The sequence below is a fragment of the Perognathus longimembris genome, chromosome 12 (assembly GCF_023159225.1).
Source record: "Perognathus longimembris pacificus isolate PPM17 chromosome 12, ASM2315922v1, whole genome shotgun sequence".
In the NCBI taxonomy this organism is placed as follows: Eukaryota; Metazoa; Chordata; class Mammalia; order Rodentia; family Heteromyidae; genus Perognathus; species Perognathus longimembris.
Window position 1 is genome coordinate 28970065 of NC_063172.1, and position 21162 is coordinate 28991226.

The 21162-nt window shown below is 37.9% G+C and overlaps 1 protein-coding gene across 1 annotated transcript in view; it reads left to right on the forward strand.

The window, feature by feature from the left end:
* Rgs22 (regulator of G protein signaling 22) overlaps window positions 1-21162 on the forward strand; it is a 91708-nt gene that overhangs the window by 14761 nt on the left and 55785 nt on the right. The window contains exons 4-11 of the mRNA XM_048358778.1: window positions 4703-4924; window positions 6707-6792; window positions 7342-7510; window positions 9843-9972; window positions 11980-12586; window positions 14129-14290; window positions 15731-15905; window positions 20361-20491. Of these exons, the coding sequence (XP_048214735.1) occupies window positions 4703-4924; window positions 6707-6792; window positions 7342-7510; window positions 9843-9972; window positions 11980-12586; window positions 14129-14290; window positions 15731-15905; window positions 20361-20491 (1682 nt within the window). The remainder of the gene's footprint in view (window positions 1-4702; window positions 4925-6706; window positions 6793-7341; window positions 7511-9842; window positions 9973-11979; window positions 12587-14128; window positions 14291-15730; window positions 15906-20360; window positions 20492-21162) is intronic.

The window sequence follows — 21162 nt, forward strand, 5'->3', positions numbered from 1 at the left end:
GCTTAAAGGCCTGCTGCAGTACACACATTATGCAAACAATTCTTCAGGCTGTCCAGAGACCAGAGTGAGTTAAGAATTAATGATGATTTTATGTGCTGTGCCAGTCCATGAATGTGTGCAAGAAGGAAGATAAAGTTTTCCTACATTCTAAAAAGTGTCCTCTTCCTCCTTTTCAATAGGGCATATTGTTATGCTAAGGACAAATCTATTGTTAAACATATTTGTACAACATGAGCTTTTCCAAATTCACCACTCCATATGATCTTTAACTGAGGAATCAGTGACTCATTCTCATGCCAAAAGAAAACTGATCAACTTGAGAACCATGTTGAAGACAAGATGGTCCTTTAAAAACATTATTGTTATTATAAAGGTGGTGTACAGAAGGGTTATAATTATATAACGCAGTCCTTTCTTCTACAGAAGAAAAAATAGGGAACATTGATTTACACTTGAAAAACTTCTTATCTTGAACATTAAGTTTAACCGTTACAGTTTTTGAGACACAATCTCTGTGTTGTCTGGATTAGTCTTAAACTCCTGGGCTTTAGCAATTCTCCTGTCTCCATCTTCCAAGCGGCATGTGCCACTGTGAGCAGATTACACATATTTTAACATATATTTATATTTGTTTGTTTGATTTCAAAACAGTCTCACTATCTAACCCAGGTTGACCTCAAACCTGAGATCTTCCTACCTCAAACTCCCGTGTGCTAGGATACCTTTCTTTTGAAAAGTAGGAACATTTTGTCTCATTTAATCATAAAGATGCTTGATTCTAATATTCCTTTGTTTGCTTTTCCTTGTACCTTTGCTGTTTTAAAACTTTTTAGTTTAACATAATCTCACTTGTCAATCTTGAATCAAATTTTCTGAGCTATTCTATTCAGGAAGTTACTCCCTATTCAACACATTTTACTGTTTCTCCTGTTCTTTCCTGTAGTGGTGTCAGGTTTAGGGTCTTGCTTTAAGATCCTTGATTTACTTTGCCCTGGTATTGGAACAAAATGAGAGAGAGAAATTCAATTTCAATCTTCTGCATGTAGATACACAGTTTTCCCAGGGCTACTTGTTGAAGAAGCTTCCTTTTCTCCAATGTACATTTTGGATTCCTTTGGGAAAAAATCAGATATTGTAGCTGCATGGATTTATTTCTAGATCTTTTATTCCATTGATCTTCATGTCTGTTTGTGTCAGTACCATGCTGTTTACTATTGTTCTGGACTATAATTTTTTTCACAGTGACAAGAATGAGACTTTACTGAACTATCATTTGAAGTAGGGTATTGTGATAACTTCAGCAATGCTAAGCCTTTGCTTCTTAAAATAGTGTATAAAATCTTTATGGGTTGGTCCTATCTATCTTATCCACTTCAAGTAGGTAAACTCTACCTGTTTTATATCTAGTTTGATCACAACTGCATTGAACTTCTATGAGTTACCCATAGATGTTACATTTCTGCTTCTGTGTCTTTACTAGTAAAATCATTATCAACAAGAGCATAGCCTTTGAAATAAAAACACTGTAGGTTTGAGTCTTTGCTCTCCTAACTTTATGGAGTTGTTACTTTTGCACAAGGCCTAGCATAAAGTGGTCAGTACATGCACATTTGTTTTCTTATATGTGTAGCAATATAATGAAAAATGGATGCTCAGGACTGACTGATATCCAGGGCCCTTATCTATCATGTCATGCCTCTAAATCTATAGCTTATTAATTGGCCATCTCAAGCATTCATTTCCTGCAAAAAAAAAATACTACCTTAGGAAGGTGAAATGATTCAAGATAGTGCATTTAATAGGTGCTGATCACATACCCAGCCCTTGACAGATATTCCATAAGCTAGTTATTATCTCTTGTTATTTCTGCCAACTGTATCTTAACTATTTAATACCACAGCTCTAAAAACATTTTATAGGGGCTCAGAACATGACAGTCTGTCTAATTTTTTTAATCTAAGCCTATTTTTACTTGATTAGTATAGGATTTATTTTTCTTTTTCCATTGAACTATTGTTCAACATTCTTTACTTTGGATTATCACACCTTTGTGTTCCACTGGCTACCAGATTTGAGGGTAGGAGACAGAAAAAAAAAAAAAGAAAGCAACAAATAAAGATGAAACTGGGGGGGTGGGGGGGCTGGGAATATGGCCCAGTGGTAGTGTGCTTGCCTCGTATACAAGAAACCCTAGGTTCAATTCCTCAGCACCACATATATAGAAAAGGCCAGAAGTGGCGCTGTGGCTCAAGTGGCAGAGTGCTAGCCTTGAGCGAAGAAGAAGAAGAAGAAGAAGAAGAAGAAGAAGAAGAAGAAGAAGAAGAAGAAGAAGAAGAAGAAGAAGAAGAAGCCGCCGCCAGGGACAGTGCTCAGGCCCTGAGTTCAAGCCCCAGGGCTGGCCAAAATAAAAAAAAAAAAAGATGAAACTAGCTCACTTGTTCTATAGATGCTCAGAACTAAAAGAAATCAGCTCCAGATGGTCTTTTACATTATAGTGCTTCCTCCCCCCACCCCATTAATATCTGATGTCCATTTTCTGCCACATTTAATTTCTTTCCTTTTCCAAAACCAGATAAATTTGTTCTCTGCTATCAGCACTCTTTTATCTCTTTAGTCTAGTGGTAGTATAGTTTGGGGATATTTATGATATTTAGATGATTGTTTGAGTTCCATATTAGGCAGACAATGCAGAAGACAATAAAAATCTACTTATTAAAGAAAACTACACAATTTTCAGAATTATTCATACTTAATCATTGAGCTCTACTTTCAATTTTGGGACAGTAAGTCTTAGCTTTGAGGTTTCTATGGAGATACTTATCTCAAGCTGTATGAATTTGATTGATTAATTGATTGATTGTTGGTACCAGGGCCTGAACTCGGTCCTTCATACTCTTGTTCAGCTTTTACACTCATGGCTAGTGCTCTTACCATATGAGCCATTTTCTTATTTTTGGTACCATTCCTGGGGCTTGAACTCAGGGTCTGGGCTCTGTCCCTGAGCTTTTGTGATTAGGGCTAGCACTCTGCCACTTGAGCCACAGCTCCACTTCCAATATATATATATATATATATATATATATATATATATATATATAATCAAACTGAATTACAGAGATGTTACAGTTTTATACATTAGGCACTGGATACATTTCTTGTACTGTTACCTCGTCCCTCATTCCCCCTTCCCCCCTCCCTTTTTCCCTTTCCCCTCCCCACCATGAGTTTCCACTTCCAATTTTTTAGTGGTTAGTTGGAGATAAGACTTCTCTACCTGAGCTGGACTTCTCTACCTGAGCTGGCTTTGAACTGAGATTCTCAGATCTCAGCCTCCTGAGGGATTACAGGTGTAGGCCATTGGAGCCTGGTTCCAATCTAGCTTTCTGTGGTGCTTAATTGCAGATAGAGCCAGTGAGACTTTTTTTGTCCAGGCTGGCTTACAACTTTGATCCTCAAATCTTTTAAGTAGCTATGATTACAGGCAGGAGCCACTGGCTCTGGCCTGTCCATGCACTTTAAATCTTAGAAAGGAAGACAAGATATAATCTCATATCTATATATTAATTCAAATATCTATTTTTATATATTTCTAGCTCCAGTCTTACAATGACATCCTATTATTTAATTATTGTGTATCTAGAAATCCCTTAGTAAAACTTGAAAGAAATGAACACTTACCCATGATGTCTTCTACCATTTGGTTAAACATAAATAAATTACATGAATGAGTGATCTGTTCACTAAGTACTATAAAATAAGTGAATACTATGGAAAATGGACATGATTCTGGATTTAGAAACATTGACTTCTTTGTTTTTCATGCTGGCACTTGGGTTTCAACTCAGAGCTTGGTAATTGTCCCTTAGTTTTTTCATTCAGGGAAGGTACTTTACCATTTGAGCCACAGTTCTACTTCTGGCTTTTTTGCTGGTTAGTTAGAGGTAAGAGTCTTACAGACTTTCTTTTCCAGATTGGCTTTGAACTGTGATCTTGAGATCTCAATCTTCTGGGCAGATAGAATTACAGGAATGAGACATAAAGGTGTTCAATGATTGACCTGAAGGCCCAGGTCTATTAACAGACTGGAATATATTAACAGGCTGAAGACTTCTAACTTCCATATACTATCTAGTTATAAAAATTGGCAGCATTTAGTAATTACTGAGAAAAGCTCAGACATGTTATTCTCTTGCAGTCCTTTTTTGTCATAGTGTGAGGAATGGTGTTGAAATAGTTTTAAATGAAGAACATATTGTGCTTAGTTTTCTTCTTTTGGGGAAAGGAGATGGTTTGCTTTCATGATTCTTGGGAATAAAACAGATAATGGGAGTATTATTTCTTCTTTGTTCATTCTTCCCTAGTAATCCACCTCTTCTACTTCTAAGAGGGTAGCATAGCTTCATAAAAACCAAGTTCTTATTTTTCTCTAGATTCAAAGGATCACAGAGGTAAGATGTTTATATAAGAGGAACTTTTGCTGTAGTTTACATTGACACTGTATGGCATAAATTCACTGGTGAGGAAAGTCATTGAATCTAACATCTCTTGTCAAGGGATTTCAGAGTTCCTAAAAAAGAGGAAGAAATGACTAAACATAACAAAAGTAAGAATGCATGTGCATGTGTAAACATCAAGTCCTCCTTAGAGATAGTGAATTTCAGAATTTAAAAGTTCTCTCAATTTTTCCTATATTATCTTGCAGACATTTTCAGAAGCAATTAGATTTAATATGGATTATGGAGTTTTTGAAATAATTAATGAGGCTCCACAACTTCTAGAAAAGCAGTTGAAAAAAATTCTACTAAACCAGCAACCTCGGAATCCTGTCTATGATGTTATAAGGAAAGGAAAGAATGAGGCTAAACCTACTCAAATGCATGTCCCCAGTGAAGAAGAAACCATCAATGTCAACTACAATATTATGGTAAGAAAATGTCATTGAGTTTATATTTTGCAGCATCTGATAAAATTAATATGAAGGTCCTTGGGCTTCTCTTTCTGAATTATAGGTATTTGTTATGCTGTACTTAGTATACATCCATAGCTCATAAGTAATAGCCAAACTGGGTCTAGAAGTTTTCTTTTGACTGATTGTTTGGTGAGAACAAGTGGTCGTTTTTGCTAGGTCAGAGGAAACTATTGTGTGCCCAGTTTTCCAACAGTAGGAGCCTAATGTCTTTGTGCCACATGGTGAGCATTTTGCACCTCCGATGCTGCAGCACTGCTGTGTGACCACTCACTTTTCTCAGTGGGATCTGCCATGGTCCGTGTGTTGACTCTATTGCTACTGTCACAACACAACTCTTCCTTGTAGGAGATGGTCCGAGGAAGCCATGTACATGCAGACATATTTACCTACCACTTATGCATGTATTTTATTGGTTGTTTTACTTACTAGTAGCATTTGTCTAGGTTCTGACGTTCTTTGTTTTTGCCAGTCCTGGGGCTTGAACTCAGGGCCTGAGCACTGTCCCTCACTTCTTTGTGCTCAAGGCTAGCACTCTACTACTTGAGCCACAGCGCCACTCCAGGCTTTTTCTGTATATGTGGTGCTGAGGAATCGAACCCAGGGCTTCATGCATGCTAGACAAGCCCTCTACCACTAGGCCACATTCCCAGCCCCTTGACATTCTTTTAAATCTGGGAAAAGTGAATATAAGGAAGGAAATAGTGTCAATATGAAGGTGAATGTTTTAGGATGAGTAGTAGCCTCATAAACACCCAATAACTTTGTATTGGACACATACCATGGGTAAAATCTAAATTTCTTAATGTTAAGTTTTGTTTTTCCACAGTGAGCCTCCTGCCTACTTTCACCTTCCTTCTTCCATTCCTCAGATGCATCCTGAGATCTAATACTACTAGATTTGTTTTTTATTTCTTCCTCTACTCACCCCTGTGCTTCCACCCAGCTAGTCATGGTTTAGGTCAGAGTTCAGGGCATGATCTATGGAAAACTTTTATGGGTTTGGAGCCCATGTGGACTCCCACTGTATATTAACCTCGATACCTCCTGGAGAATGCTAACGGATGCTTAATTTTTAACAAAAAAATATTTAAAACTAGAATGAGGTCTCAGTGGCCTTGGTGACTTGAATTTTCTTGGAGGTTCTTTTCCTGTTTGTGATTATTCTTTATTCATTTTATAGAAGCAAAAAGGCTAAAGGTGGCTAGGTGCCAGTGTCTTATGCTTGTAATCCTAGTGACTCAGGAGCTGAGATCTGAAGATTAGTGTTTGAAAAGTCCCTGAGACTCTTACTTCAGTTAACCACCCAAAAGCTAGAGGTGGAGGTTTTGGTTCTAGTAATAGAGCACTAGCCTTGAACAAAACAAATCCCAAGGACAAAGACAGTGCCCAGGCTTTGAGTTCAAGCCCCAGGACCCGCGCCCCCCACCTCCAAAACACACATACTACTAAAGCTAAACTGTCTGCCACCCCTTTTCCTCCTTTTTCAATATGTTACTAACTTTTCTGAATTCAATGTACTAATCTATAAGTTGGAGATGATAGTTACTCAGAGATGTAGAGAAATGTGAGGGGCAAGAATGGCTGGACTCACATTTGTGGGTCAGCATTATCATTCTCTGTTGTGGAAATAGAAGCCCCTAGTGACAGAGATCATATTGTTCTTATGGTTAGGCTTCAATTGTCCTGAAAGATGATTTTCTTTGACACTTTTTTTCTTTTTTCACTTTCTCCAAATAGTGTCTCAATCGTGAACAAGGTATTAAATGGATCAAAAAAGAAAGACTTCCAGCATTTCTGGAAAGTGATTGCTATTTTGAATACAGGTATTATAGTCTCATCAGCATACATATTTTTCCATGTATGTTTTTCTTTCACCTGAAGTTGTTTTTTTTGTGATTTCTTAGCAAAATTATATTTCAGTTATACTTCTTTGATCATTATACTCTTAAATTTATCTTTAAATTAAGTTATTAATATTATACTGATAGTGGTACTTATATACAAGAGTTTATAAATGATTAAAATGTTGGTTAATATGATGTCAAAAAGAATGTCAGCACAAGGCTGAGGTTGTTCTTTATGTACCATAGCTTTTAAAGTGTAAGTGTGTAATGTTCTCAAATGTTACCAAAGTTTAAGCTTTGCTCAGAAGATGCATTTTTTCAATAAAAATAAAACAAGAATTATTAGTCAATGAAGAGGTCTATGAGACACTGTTAACTTCAGTAGAGCCTAAGGAAACCCTTAGGCTCATCCTGCAGAGTTAGAAGGAAAGACTGGCTTAAATTTACAAATTCAAACTTTAACTTTTGTTTTCCTGAATTCTGCCATACTTGAAACGTATTATAAAATTTGTGATTTCTGAAATGCAGGTTAGCCAAATTGGTCTCACAAGTACGATGGAGCAAGTCAGGTATGAATTTTACAATAGGTGCAAATTTTGCCCCCTGGATCCTAAGAAAAACCCCCAGCCCACCGCCTTCCCTCACTGATGAAGAAGATCTGATAATTATGAAAAAGTTCTACATTTCTCTCGGTGAGGTAAAAGTATTATCTTTTTTTTATATCTTGGCACTTCAATGAAATTTCATTTCAGAGGCATGAATTTAATTTGTAGTACTTGAACAGGGAAAATGATGTAAAATATCTCTCAGGCACAATTAGTAATAATTCTGTATTAGGAATATAGTTATGCTAACATATTTGCTCTGTACTATTTCACCTGAAATACAATTAGAAGTATAATTCTCATTATTCTGTGAAGTAACAGAAGAAAGATTAAAGAACACACTCAGCATCACCCAGGAAGCAAAAATAATCGGTGTTTTATTCCAATACCGTTGCCATTTGGATTCAATTAATTTTGTACACCGAGATGGTAAATTGAGTTTTCTTTCTATTGTTTAGATAATTACTCAGTAGTAAAATGCGTTACCATAATAAAAGACCATTTAAAGATAACTTTGTCCTCCATGACTGCACAAATGTTGGGGTATATGAGTACATTTGGATAGAAGTGACCCAGCACCAGTGGTACTTCTCGGTTGTTAAGAGTACAGTATTGGCAACAGCTTCACTATACTATGGTTCCACTCTAAATCAGAGGTCCTTGAGATCCACTCTTGAAAAAACACTCCAGAATATCTCACAAAGAAAAGAATCTCACAAGGTGAAAGTTTTAGCAAGGATTTATTTTAGTGTGGCAGGTTTAAGTAGGGAAAAATAGAAAAAGAGCAAGAAACATTTCCTTCTTCCCAGGCTAGAAATGGAGATAAAGACTCCACAACATGCTACCGATACACAAATGTATATGAAATAAGCAATGACAAATATGTGGCCTGTGTGCTGTTAGTTTTTTTTTTTTTTTCCTATCCTGGGGCTTGAACTCAGAGCCTGGGCACTGTCCCTGAGCTTCCTTTTGCTCAAGGTTAGCACTCTACCACTTGAGCCACAGCGCCACTTTTGGCTTTTTCTGTATATGTGGTACTATGGAATCAAACCCAGGGCTTCATGCATGCTAGACAAGCACTCTACCACTAAGCCACATTCCCAGCCTTATGCTGTTAGTCTTCATCTCCATCCATGAAAAACTGTCTTTCTGCTGAGCTAGCACATGGCTCCAAATTCTTCTCAGCAGAATATTCCAGATGGCTGATCAAATATGTTGTACAGTGGCTGGGAAGGTGGCTTAGTGGTAGAGTGCTTGTCTAGCATGCAAGAAGCCCTAGCTTCAATTTCTCAGCACTACATAAACAGAAAAAGCTGGAAGTGGCATTGTGGTTCAAATTGCAGAGCACTAACCTTAAGCACAGAGCTTAGGGACAGAGCTGAGGTCCTGAGTTAAAGCACCAGGACCAAAAACAACAAAAAAAGTTATACAAGAAGAAACCTCTTTTCTAATTGTGTTAGAATGGATACTCTAGGTTACTTGAACTTTTTTCTCTTCATTTTGTACCTCCTAGTCAGTGTGGGCAATAGACATTTTGATAATATTTATCAAAAGTGTTAAATTTTTTTTTTACCAGTGTCATTATTTTTGCTGAATAATGTTTGGTGATGTACTGGAGGGATATTTCCTTCTTTCTTATACTAATTTTTAAGTTTTTATTTTTCTCTTAATTTAGACACTGTATAAATTTCAGGAATCTCATAAAAATACATACTGATGGTTAGGACCAATAAACATGTCAAGGGAAGATCAATCAGAGGTATTGTTCTGGCTCTTTACATGTGAAGTTAATAAAATGGAGTAAAAAATTAAAGTGAATCTGGGAAGTAGAGTTTTGTGCTCTGCTTTGGTCAGCAATAAACTGAGAGTGGGAGTAAAAAAGTATTTCATGGTTATATGACATACTTCTTTCTTTGCTAATCAATATAAAAAATCTGGACTAAAATGTTCTTCCTGTTATTCCTTTAGCCAATGCATTTCAGTGCAATATTTTTATAGAATAGTTTTCTGCTACATATTGCACAGCATTGACTAGTGTTATAAAGATTTGTCTATTTTGTGACTGGAGGAATATTGTAAATCTTTTTTTCTAATTTTATTTTTATCTTTAAGTAGTTGTACAAAGAAGTTACCATTCAACAAAGTAGTATGTGAACACAACGAATATTGATCGTCATTCTCCCCCAGCCCCCCGAACTTCACCTTTTCACTCAATTTTGGTTAACTCTGTAGGATAGGTATTGAATTTTATGAGTATATTCCCACCTCTTTCCTCTCTACATTCACCTGCCCTCCTCCCCTTGATTCTACCATATTTCTGTTATATACTTATGTATACTTGCATATCACCCCAAAGCATGTATGTATTTATTTTTACATTAATTCCATCTTTTGTTAAACTAATATGTCTCTTTCTCCCCCTAGGCCTCCTACACACAAACAAAAGATTGGTTTTCACTAGCAAAGCAAAGTCAGCAAACAGTCTCCACCTTTTCCTTACCCTGCAATATATCCCACAGCAAAATCATACAACCAGTTATTCCAGCTGCTTCCGGTAAGCAAAAGAAAGGACAAAAACGACTTCAGAGATGTCTTCAAGTCTTGTTTGCTCTAATCTTTCAGGACAGCACTTAGCGATTGGGGAGGGAAAAAAAAAATCATCCACATAGCCCCTGACTCGATTTCACTTCCTACTGTTTTGTTCTTGAGAATGGGGTCTTTGCTACATGGCCCAGACGAGTCACAAAGTCACTATTTCTTGCCCTCAACATCTGAGTGCTGGGAGTATAAGCTTGCACCACCACACTCACTTTTGGAGAAGCAAGTTGATAGAATGAAAATGAGGTGGGTTTAGAATCTCATTGAAACACCTATTAGCTGCGTGATTTTTTTTTTTCAAGTAAAAAGATGGATTTATTGGGGAAGTAAAAAGTATACTGACCGGCCAGGGTCACCGCCCAGACTTGGGAGCTGGAACAGCAACCGTGAAAAGCAGGCTGGCCGGCCAGGGCTGCAGCCTAGACTCGAGAGCTGGGACCGCGCGCCCCAGGCCATGCTCCGGGTCGGGTTATAAATGCAAACACCACCTGGTCAAGCTTGCCACATGCAGGTGGCCAATGAAGTTACAATCTGCCTCATAGCAACTGTTGAAACCAACCTATCATGTTAGTTAGACTTGGCACATGGATTTGGCGGGGCTCACACGATGCAGGCGGATACGCCTACTCACCGGAGGGCACAGGTTTAACCTTGAATGTCACACTACTCAGGTGGTCAAGCAGTTTATACAATCTTATCACAGCCAAGGGGAACTTCCCTGAATAGGGCAGGGAGATCTTAGTGAAGATGGAGTCGAGTTCTGCTCTCTTTAATCTGAGATGGGGTCAGTCTGACTCCCCTCAACAGCCAATGATGGCGCTGGCCAGATCTGACCTCCATATTACATTCCCTCCTTTTCTTCTTGTACGTAAAAATTAAATCATTGATTTCTCTTTTGGAGAGCTTAATCTTGCCTGGCTCCACCCACAGGCTGCTGGGGAGAGCAAGGTTGAGACAAGAGCAAGTTCGATAGGACAGCTGCTCTTAAACTTGCACCCAGAAAGAAACAGGTTATCTGTGAGGTCCACTCTCAGGAGGGCTGCAGGTGTACTCACCTGTTTGTCTCCATCCAGTTACCTAGGTAACTGGCATACCTGGAGGCAGTTATGTCCCTCCTTTCTCTGAGGTCACACTGTGTGATTTTTTTTTAAATGCAGTTTTCTACTTGGAATCTGGCTAGCACTTCACCACTTTGAAACACAGCTCCACTTCTGGTTTTCTTTTCTTTTCTTTCTTTCTTTTTTTTTTTGCCAGTCCTGGAGCTTGAACTCAGGGCCTGAGCACTGTCCCTGGCTTCTTTTTGCTCAAGGTTAGCACTCTACCACTTAAGCCACAGTGCCACTTCTGGCCTTTTCTCTCTCTCTATATATGTGATGCTGAGGAATCGAACCCAGGGCTTCATTTATATGAGGCAAGCTCTTTATTCCCAGCCCTCCACTTCTGGTTTTCTAGTGGTTAATTGGAGGTAAGAATCTCATGGATTTTTCTGCCAGGGATTTGAAGCACAATCCTCAAATCTCAGCCTCCTGAGTAGCTAGGATTATAGCTGTGAGCCATCAGTGTCTGGCTCACTTTTCTTAAATTTTAGGTTATGTATTGATTTTTATTTTTTTATTTTTGCCATTTAACAAAACAGTTAATGTGTACAATGCATCTTGATCTTTGACATTTTAACATCCTCAACCCCCATTTGGCCCAAGACTTCCCTTATATTTTGCAATTCTGTGATATATGCAATGAATTCTTGCCTGAATTCTCTCTTCTTCCCCTCTTTATTCTTCTAGCTTTCTCTTCTTGTTCTCAACCTTCCTCTTGCAAGTGTCCTCGGAATCTTCCTGAAGATAGTAGTCAGTGCAGTCATTCTCTATGATAAACCCATTTGTCAATGCTCTAGGTAGCATCTATTTAATAATAAAAAATTGTATTCATTTCTAACCTAATGTCATTTTATGATTTAATACAGAGAGTTTTATCTTTGATGATGGTGTTCACCCCAGGACAAAAAAAGGCCCATCGAACTTAATTTCACTGGAAGAAGAAGAAGAAGGGTCTGTTTCTATAAAAGACACTGCCTCTCAAGCTCTTCTGAGAATATACCTTGAAAAGCAAGAAAGTGAGATTGAGAGACACCTGACAGTACATTTCTCAACATGTGAAGAATTCTTAAACTCCTTTGTGGTCTTTGTTTTGAATAGAGCCATTCAGAAAATCACTGGGCTAGTTTTTGAAAGCCCAGACTTTATAGACTTCACCCACGTAGCACAAGTGTCATTTGATGATTATTTTGACTCTGTCTTTGGTCAAAAGTTATTCGGTAGAGCACCTGTATCCACAAATGAAATCCTAGAAGACAATCTAGGAAAAATAAGTCTAAGTTCTACGAGTGAGAGCATTGGACCTGAGACCAGGGCTGACTGGTGTGTTTCTCACAGAACTTATGACATTGGCAATAGAAAGGAATTTGAAAGATTTAAGAAGTTTATAAAGGGCACATTAGGAGAAAGATATTGGTGGCTCTGGATGGATATCGAGAGGTTAAAAGTTCTTAAGGAGCCTGGACGACATCAAAGGTATTTCTAATTTTATTAATAGTGTTAAAAATAAACCACAGAGGGGCTGGGGATATAGCCTAGTGGCAAGAGTGCCTGCCTCGGTATACCCGAGGCCCTAGGTTCGATTCCCCAGCACCACATATACAGAAAACGGCCAGAAGCGGCGCTGTGGCTCAAGTGGCAGAGTGCTAGCCTTGAGCGGGAAGAAGCCAGGGACAGTGCTTAGGCCCTGAGTCCAAGGCCCAGGACTGGCAAAAAAAAAAAATAATAAAATAAATAAATAAATAAACCACAGAATGCCTGTTTGGGTCTTTAAAGCATTGGCAGAAAGCCTGAAATAAATATAAAAATGTATAATTTGTACTTTTGAAAGAATGAACAATAATAATAAGGTCTATTTTTTATAATACATTTTGATTCTGCAAGTTTTCTGATTTTATAGCTTCTGGGTAACAATTGCAAGTATTTGGGTTTGCATGCTTCATTCTGTTAACTTTAGAACTGGTCAAAAATGATTCTATGTAAGCATTGTAATATTCCAATAATATAGAACTCTACTAGAAAAAATTTACCTAGTATATAGCCATGCTTGTATAAGATAGATACTTATGCTGATTTCAGGACTTTTTTCCCCTTAGCAATCTACTTGGGTAACAGATTTCATGATCTTTGGTTAGATGTCACATACCTGAATATTTGAATAAGTCTCTATGCTAGAAAGTTCCCAGAGCTCCAAAGGGCTGAGGTCTTTCATTAGCCAGCTCCATAAGTTTTGGGGTAATGTAAGTCTAAGAATCTTAGAAGGACAGTACTTTAGGAAGTTCTTATTTTTGTCTATAGTTTCCTGATTTGCTTTAAAGTGGATTATCTATAATAGACTGCAGTTCTTAGAGACTGGTTTGTTCCAGTTATTTTGATGATATACAAATCACAAAGCTTAATAGTTAGAAGATCAGGGGTCACCAAATAGGTGATTATGGTTGGTCATGGTATAGTCATTACCAGGGACTTTTTTTTTGGCCAGTCCTGGGCCTTGGACTCAGGGCCTGAGCACTGTCCCTGGCTTTCTTTTTGCTCAAGGCTAGCACTCTGCCACTTGAGCCACAGCGCCCCTTCTGGCCGTTTTCTGTATATGTGGTGCTGGGGAATCGAACCTAGGGCTTCATGTATGGGAGGCAAGCTCTCTTGCCACTAGGCCATATCCCCAGCCCCTACCAGGGACATTTTGTTCAAGAAACTGTAGAGTTTTTTTGAGAATCAATAATATAGTTCCCATAATTGATATAACAAATGGCCACAAACTCAGTGGCCTAAATAAACTATTCTGAAAGTCCAAAGGATTTAGGTAACAAATTTACAAATTCTGGAGATTAGGATGTGGAGCTTTGCAAGACTATTCAGTTTAATTAGAAGACAAATTGAGAAATATTTTATCTCCACAGAAAGACTTAGAACTATAAATCAGTGTTGATTTTGACATAGTTTATTACTTGTCTGAACATTTACATTTGACTAGTGGAGTATTCTAGTGTATGTGTGTGTCGTGTAACTTTATTTCAGACATCTTGAGAAGATGAAAAAATGCTATCTTGTGAGCAGTGGAGAGTGCTACCTTTCTCCAGAAATCTTATCAAAACTGAAACTATTAGATGGATCTCAGTGGACTGATGCCCATTTAAAAAATATTCAAGTTGAGGTTGTAAAACCTTTACTTCTATATTGGTAAGAAAAACAATGAGAGCCAAATTTACTTCCATTTTTCTTAAACTACCTATGACTAAAACTTTTGTCATATGAGTACATAACATGTGAAAATTTAAAGTGAAAAGATTATTGTATCTTTGGACTTTCTTTTTTTTTTTTTTTTTTTTGCCAGTCCTGGAGCTTAGACTCTGGGCCTGAGCACTGTCCCTGGCTTCTTTTTGCTCAAGGCTAGCACTCTGCCACTTGAGCCACAGCACCACTTCTGGCCATTTTCTGTATATGTGGTGCTGGGGAATCGAACCCAGGGCTTCATGTATACGAGGCAAGCGCTTTTGCCACTAGGCTATATCCCCAGCCCCTCTTTGGCCTTTCTTTAAAAAATTATCTTTTAGATAATGAAAATATCTGGGGGACTTTATTATGGTTGAACAGTACATACGTTCCCTTTTAACCTTGTGAGCGCATCCTTCTATACCTTACCTTTTTATGAATACTAACCCATAAGGTGTGTGTGTGTGTGTGTGTGTGTGTGTGTGCGCGCACACACATGTGGTTATAGGTGCAGGTTTATTATCGCAATGAGCATTTCTTGAACAATTATAGACCAACTGCAGTGCTAACAATCAAAGGTAAAAGTTGGTCATGTCAACAGTTCATAGTCTGGTGGGGAGGAACACACAGGTGAAATTAACATCCCAAAATGTGTGGTGATCCGAAAGGTACACATTTCCCCTAGGAAAAGAGAATGACACAGTAAGGAACATATGTACCATTTGGTGATTGGTGGCTATGTGTATCCCATTAGACTTGTCATTTCTCTGCTTTAAAAATCATTGGTAGCCCCAAAAGTTTTAGGGTAAAGTTGAGATTTTTTAAATTGTCAAATAAGATCATCATATTCTGGTCCTGGCCTACTTCTCTGACATCATCTCCCACTAGGAATTCTATGTCCCTTATATGATCCGTGTGCTATTTCTTTCATTAAAAATGATTTGCTACTTGAGATATACAAAAAGATATGAATTATTCTATAGTAGTTCTATAGACACAAATTATATCCCCATATATATGTTATTGTTATTGTAAAGGTGATGTACTTGTTTAAAATTATCATAGTACATTATGCTTATTTTAATAGAAACTACGGGTTCTTTTAAATATTCTTTTACCAATGGATTTTCATTTCTTATCAAGCAGATAACTATTTTAAACATAATTTTATGATTTTTTCCTTTAATACATATTATCTTCTATATGAGTGAAAAAGTTGCAGACATATAGAAAATATTTTTTAAGTGTAGGTAGCAGAAAAAGAAATAGAAATGACTAGAAATGAGGTTTACCAAGATAGGTAATTATGAGGTCAGCTTTTATATTACTTATAGGCTTCAAGTTCTGAGGCCGATTGTCTAATTTAATTACAATGTCTTTTTTCTTAAATTTTTCTTCCTATGAAAGGGCACCAAGATTCTGTGTCACTCATTCATCCTCCACAAAGCATGCTAGTGCTGAACTGAAATTCTGGCGCCTTCGTCAGGAGAAACCAAGGATCGATATTGACCCTTTCCCACAAATGGCAACCCTCTTGCCACTGAGACCTAAGTCTTGCATTCCGCAGATACCTGAGATCCAGGTAGGGTGTAAAGTTGATGCTGTGATCTCTTATTAAGTGTACAGTTAGATGGCCATGAGAGTTCATCACTGGTACTTGCTTTGTTCTAATGAATTTGCTACCATAGCTAGGAAATAAGAATATGACACTCACCAAGTGATGTGATCTTTTAAAAATATATGGTAATGGCACCCACCTGCTCAAAATTCAGCAGTTGCTTCCTCTTTTACTCTGGATAAAATTCAAAGTCTTAACATAGCTGTCCAGTTCCTGTCAGACTCCTGCCATTCTTCTCTTACTGTACATCAGCTACACTAATTCTTTAGTATTGTTATTATTATCTTTAAGCAGTTATACAAAGGTGGTATCATATAGCAAAGCAGATTATGAATACAATGCGTCTTGATCAGTGTCACCCCTTCAACTTTCTCAACCCGCTTCAACCCTTCCCAATTCTTTTTCTTTTCTTTTTGCCAGTCCTGGGGCTTGGACTCAGGGCCTGAGCACTGTCCCTGGCTTTTTTTTGCTCAAGGCTAGCACTCTGCCACTTGAACCACAGTGCCACTTCTGGCCTTTTTTATATATGTGGTGCTGAGGAATCGAACCCAGGCTTCATGTATACAAGACAAGCACTCTTGCCACTAGGCCATATCCCCAGCCCCCAATTATTTTTCTTAATTCTGTGGTATATGCAATACATTCTTGACTGTATTTTCTCCCCCTTCCCTCCTTCATTGGCCTGCCCCTCTCTCTTTTGCTCCTCTTGGATATACCCATTTCCTGGTGCTGGTTTTGTTGGGCTTTGACCAAGATGAGATTCCTCAAAACATGAAATATAGAACCAGTTTATGACCCAGCCATCCCACTCCTGGGTATTTATCCAAAAGAACATAAACAAGGTTACAGTAAAGTCATCATACACAAATTCTTTGCTACACTTTGGACACACACACACACACACACACACACACACACACACGACTTTGAATTTGCTGTTGTATTCAGTTAGAGGGCTCTTCCTCCAGGAATTTACCTGGCTCATGCCTCACTTTCTTTAGGTATCTGCTCAAGTATCACTTAGGAAGGCTAGCTTGACTCTGCTATATAAGCATACTTGTATGGAATGGCGCACACCTTCCATTTCATCTGTACCCTTTATGTTGCCCTATTTTGCTTTATTGTGTTTATGATTACTATGCCATTTACCTGTTGATTGTCCTTTATTTCCTACTAGAATGCAAGGAATGTTTTTCTTTGCTAATTACTGTCCCTATTACCTATAACAGTGCCTAGTATATAATAATAGCTTAGTAAATATACATTGACTTGATGTGTAAGATGTGTAAGAACCAGAAATGGCAGAATTAGAAAAAGCAAGCTTTCATTACATGGGAAAGAATAAAAGTATTTTTAAAAGATAAGGGAATAAATCAGAAAAGAGAAAAAAGTTAATTAAGCAATGAATATTTTTAGAAATACAGTAACCTGAATTTGAGACCCTTATTAATCTTACTAGCCTTTAAAGGCATTGCAATATATTATTATTGGCCATAGTCATATACAACGTCTTCAAGTGATGACTCTGTGTTCAAGATATTTTATTTCTCAGCCCCCTGAGTAGCTAGCAAGCTACCTTGTTTTAAAAGACAGGAAAGCATATAATACAATTTGAAATCTTTTAGTTTTCTAAGTAGCATTTTGGAGCTGGAGAAAGACTACAGTAGTTCTTGGCTTGTTTTTCTCTGAAACCTATATTTCGATGGAGAACTTTTAAAACATACCAAATGCTTATGTCCCAGCATCAGAGATCCTGATTTAATTTTTTTTTGGAAAAAGTTAGGGTCCTGAAAATCAGGGCATTGGCTTTTTTGGTGACAGTCCTGGAGCTTGAACTGGGGACCTTGAGCTCTTTGCTCAAGGCTAGCACCCTGAGCCACAGCTCCACTTCCAGGTGTGTGTGTGTGTGTGTGTGTGTGTGTGTGTGTGTGTGTGTGTGTGTGTGTAATTGAAGATAAGAGTTTCATGATCATTCTTGCCTGGACTGGTTTCCAACTGTGATCCTCAGATGTCAGCCTCCTAAGTAGCTAGGATCGTGAGCTTGAAGCCGCTGGAGCTGGCCTTCCAAATTTCTTAACTCTGCCTGAACATTAGAGTGAAGACTTGTGGATGATGTTGCTACCCATGCTTTAGCATTGCTACAGTGTCACCCAAACAATGTGTTCAAAGAGAGACCTCTGGGGTACCCAGAGTTTGGGAATTTGGTACCTTAATGCACCAGTGTTTCCTTGTCATTATTTTGACTTCTTTCTGATCTCATTTACACCTTGTGTCCCAATTGTATGCCACTCCACTGATGAATCTTAGCTTCCTGATTAGCAGTGTGGCTAGTGACCCAGACACAAGGTATGAAAACCCATCTTGGAGGCATAGTTCAGGGGCCATGAGTATGGCATCTAACATATGGAACATTAGATAAACATTTTCTAGATGAGAGGTGAGGGAGAAGAAAAGAATAAGAACAGGGTCAAAGGGAGAGATGAGCTTGTGTAAGAACATGGTAGAAACGTGACTGTTCTGTGCCTTTCTCAGTTGCTACCTATAACTGTTGTTGAGTTTTCTAGCTGGACAGTGTACCCTCAGCTCACTCCATCTTTCCTTGGCAGAAAATAGTCTGGGGAATATAATTTGATGCTTTTTTTTCAAAATAAAAAAAATAAAGAATAATGTCTATACAGAAAACATGCCCTTTCCGCTACAGTTCCACCAATCAAGGCAAACGCATGCACTAGGCAGGCAGTCGCCATCACAGGGATGATGAACAGCTGTTCCTCAGTTCTGTCCCCATGCATCTTACTGAGCCTTTTGCCACCTTTTCCTCCATCATTTATGTTCTGACTTTCCCCTTACAACTGTTATGCAAGCCTGCAAGCCCCAAAATCTAACTTAGACTCTTCTCTATGTGATACTTAGATAATTAATATTTTTTTTAACTTAAGGATTTTTTTGGCGGGGGGATCTTGGGGATTGAACTCATGGGCTTATGAATTCTAAGTATATACTATCACTAAGGTATACCCCTAACCTGATGATTAAAGTGTGAAATGTAGCATTGTGACCTTGTTTAAGTGCACAGTGCAGCAGTGGTATCACAAACCATTGTGTAGTCAAGCTCCAGAACTTCTGGATCTTATCCATTTCATCATAATCATTAAACAACTTCTTCCTTTTGCCCTTCATTCCACATCATTCCATTGTCTCTTTCTATAAATTTGACTACTTTTATAAGATGTATGTTTAGTTGGAAGCTCAGGTTCCTGTGGTACCTCTCATTTATTGAGTGTGGTTTAACGTCATGCTGTGTTCTGAATTACTAAAACAGATGAGAGTAGGTCACAGCTCTGAAACTCGGAAGTTGTATGTAGAGCTTACTGGAGTAATTAGTTTTATTTATAGAATTATTTTTTTTTTTTGGCCAGTCCTGGGGTTTAGACCCAGGGCCTGAGCACTGTCCCTGGCTTCTTCTTGCTCAAGGCTAGCACTCTGCCACCTGAGCCACAGCGCCAATTCTGGCCATTTTCTGTATATGTGGTGCTGGGGAATCAAACCTAGGGCCTCATGTATACGAGGCAAGCACTCTTGCCACTAGGCCATATCCCCAGCCCCTATTTATAGAATTCTTAAAAGGTTATTAGCAGCTATAAGGTATGCAAGGAGAGTGCATAAGATTTTATTGTTTTTTTCTGGATAAAAACATGACAAATACAATTCTTATTAGCAATGTATATAAAATTCTAGCAGAAATCAAACATATCAGGAAAGCAATTTGTTTATTTTTCAAATTATGAAAACTGCTACAAATTCACAAATAGAAATAACTTCTGTTTTCATCTACTTCTAGGCAAATGCTTAGTTTTCTTTAACTTCTTATTTTAATATACTTCTTTCTCTGTTGCATCTTTCATTATATTTATGTTTATACCAGACAATTGTTTCTTCTCCCTCTATTTTGGGCTTTTTTGCTTTATGCAGGTAGTATCTTACCTTTTGATTTTGAATTGCTAAATTTTGACACAAAAAAGTTTTAAGAATGGGAAAAATAACAATGAAATGAAAATGTTCCCAAATGGAAGGAAGTAGTGTTATTAGGTATAGATGAATTCTTCTTATATACCAACAATGTCTTTGTTTCATTCCTCTTTTTTTTTTCTCCCCCATAGCTCTAACTGTTCAGTTTTAGAAGAAAGAATAGTTTCTACCAAGTTCTTTCTCTAGGAAAGAGCTAGATTTCTCAGTAGTGGAATTCTGGACATACAAATGTTTGCCTCTTCTTTTCTTATAATGTAAATTGCTGTTTCAATCATGGGAGGTAGAGCGAGGGGGAAATCCTCTAGTGATCACAAAAGTCAAGATGCATGTGATATATTCATTTTTTTTCATTTTTCTCACTTCTCATTTCATTATCGTCACACTTTTTAGAAAGAGGAAGCAGGTTTAACACAACCTCCAAAATCTCCCAGAAAATCAGACAGAGTGAAAACAGCAATTCAAAAATCTTGGAGGTCTGAGTCTTTGTATCCTTCTGTTAAGGATGAAGGGATAGAGAAAGGGTAAGTACAACTCTTTGTGCATCGAGTGCTGTTTTGAAATAGTAAAAAATTCTTCAGTTTAAAAGTTAAACAAAAACTGAAAGCAAGTATACTGATTTTTCTTGTAGTTCTTATATCTCAATGATGTGTATTAGAGACTTAAACATACCATGCAAACACTGTATTAAGAGTAGGGATTCAGGTATTAGTAATTTTATTTTATCTTATTTTAATTAAATTATTTATTTATTTTGCCAGTCCTGGGGCTTGAACTCAGGTCCTGAGTACTGCCCTGGCTTCTTTTTGCTCAAGGTTAGCATTCTACCACTTGAGCTACAGTGCCACTTCAGTTTTTTCTGTATATGTGGTTCTGAGGAATCGAAGCCAGGGCTTCATGTATACGAGGCAAGCACTCTACCACTAGGCCATATTCCCAGCATCTTCAGTATTAGTGATTTTAGAGATGATAAACGAATCATGGTAGTGTATAACACTAGCCCCAGATACTCAGAAGGCATGATTTAGGAGGATTGTAGTCTGAGGCTTATCTCAGGTAAAAATCATGAGAACTTATCTGGAAAAAAAAAAAAAGGCTGGATGGGGCATGGCTCAAGTGGTAAAGAATCAGATTACCCAAGGCAAGGCTCTGAGTTCATTTCCAGGTCCTGTCAGAGAAGGAGAGAGAGAGGAGG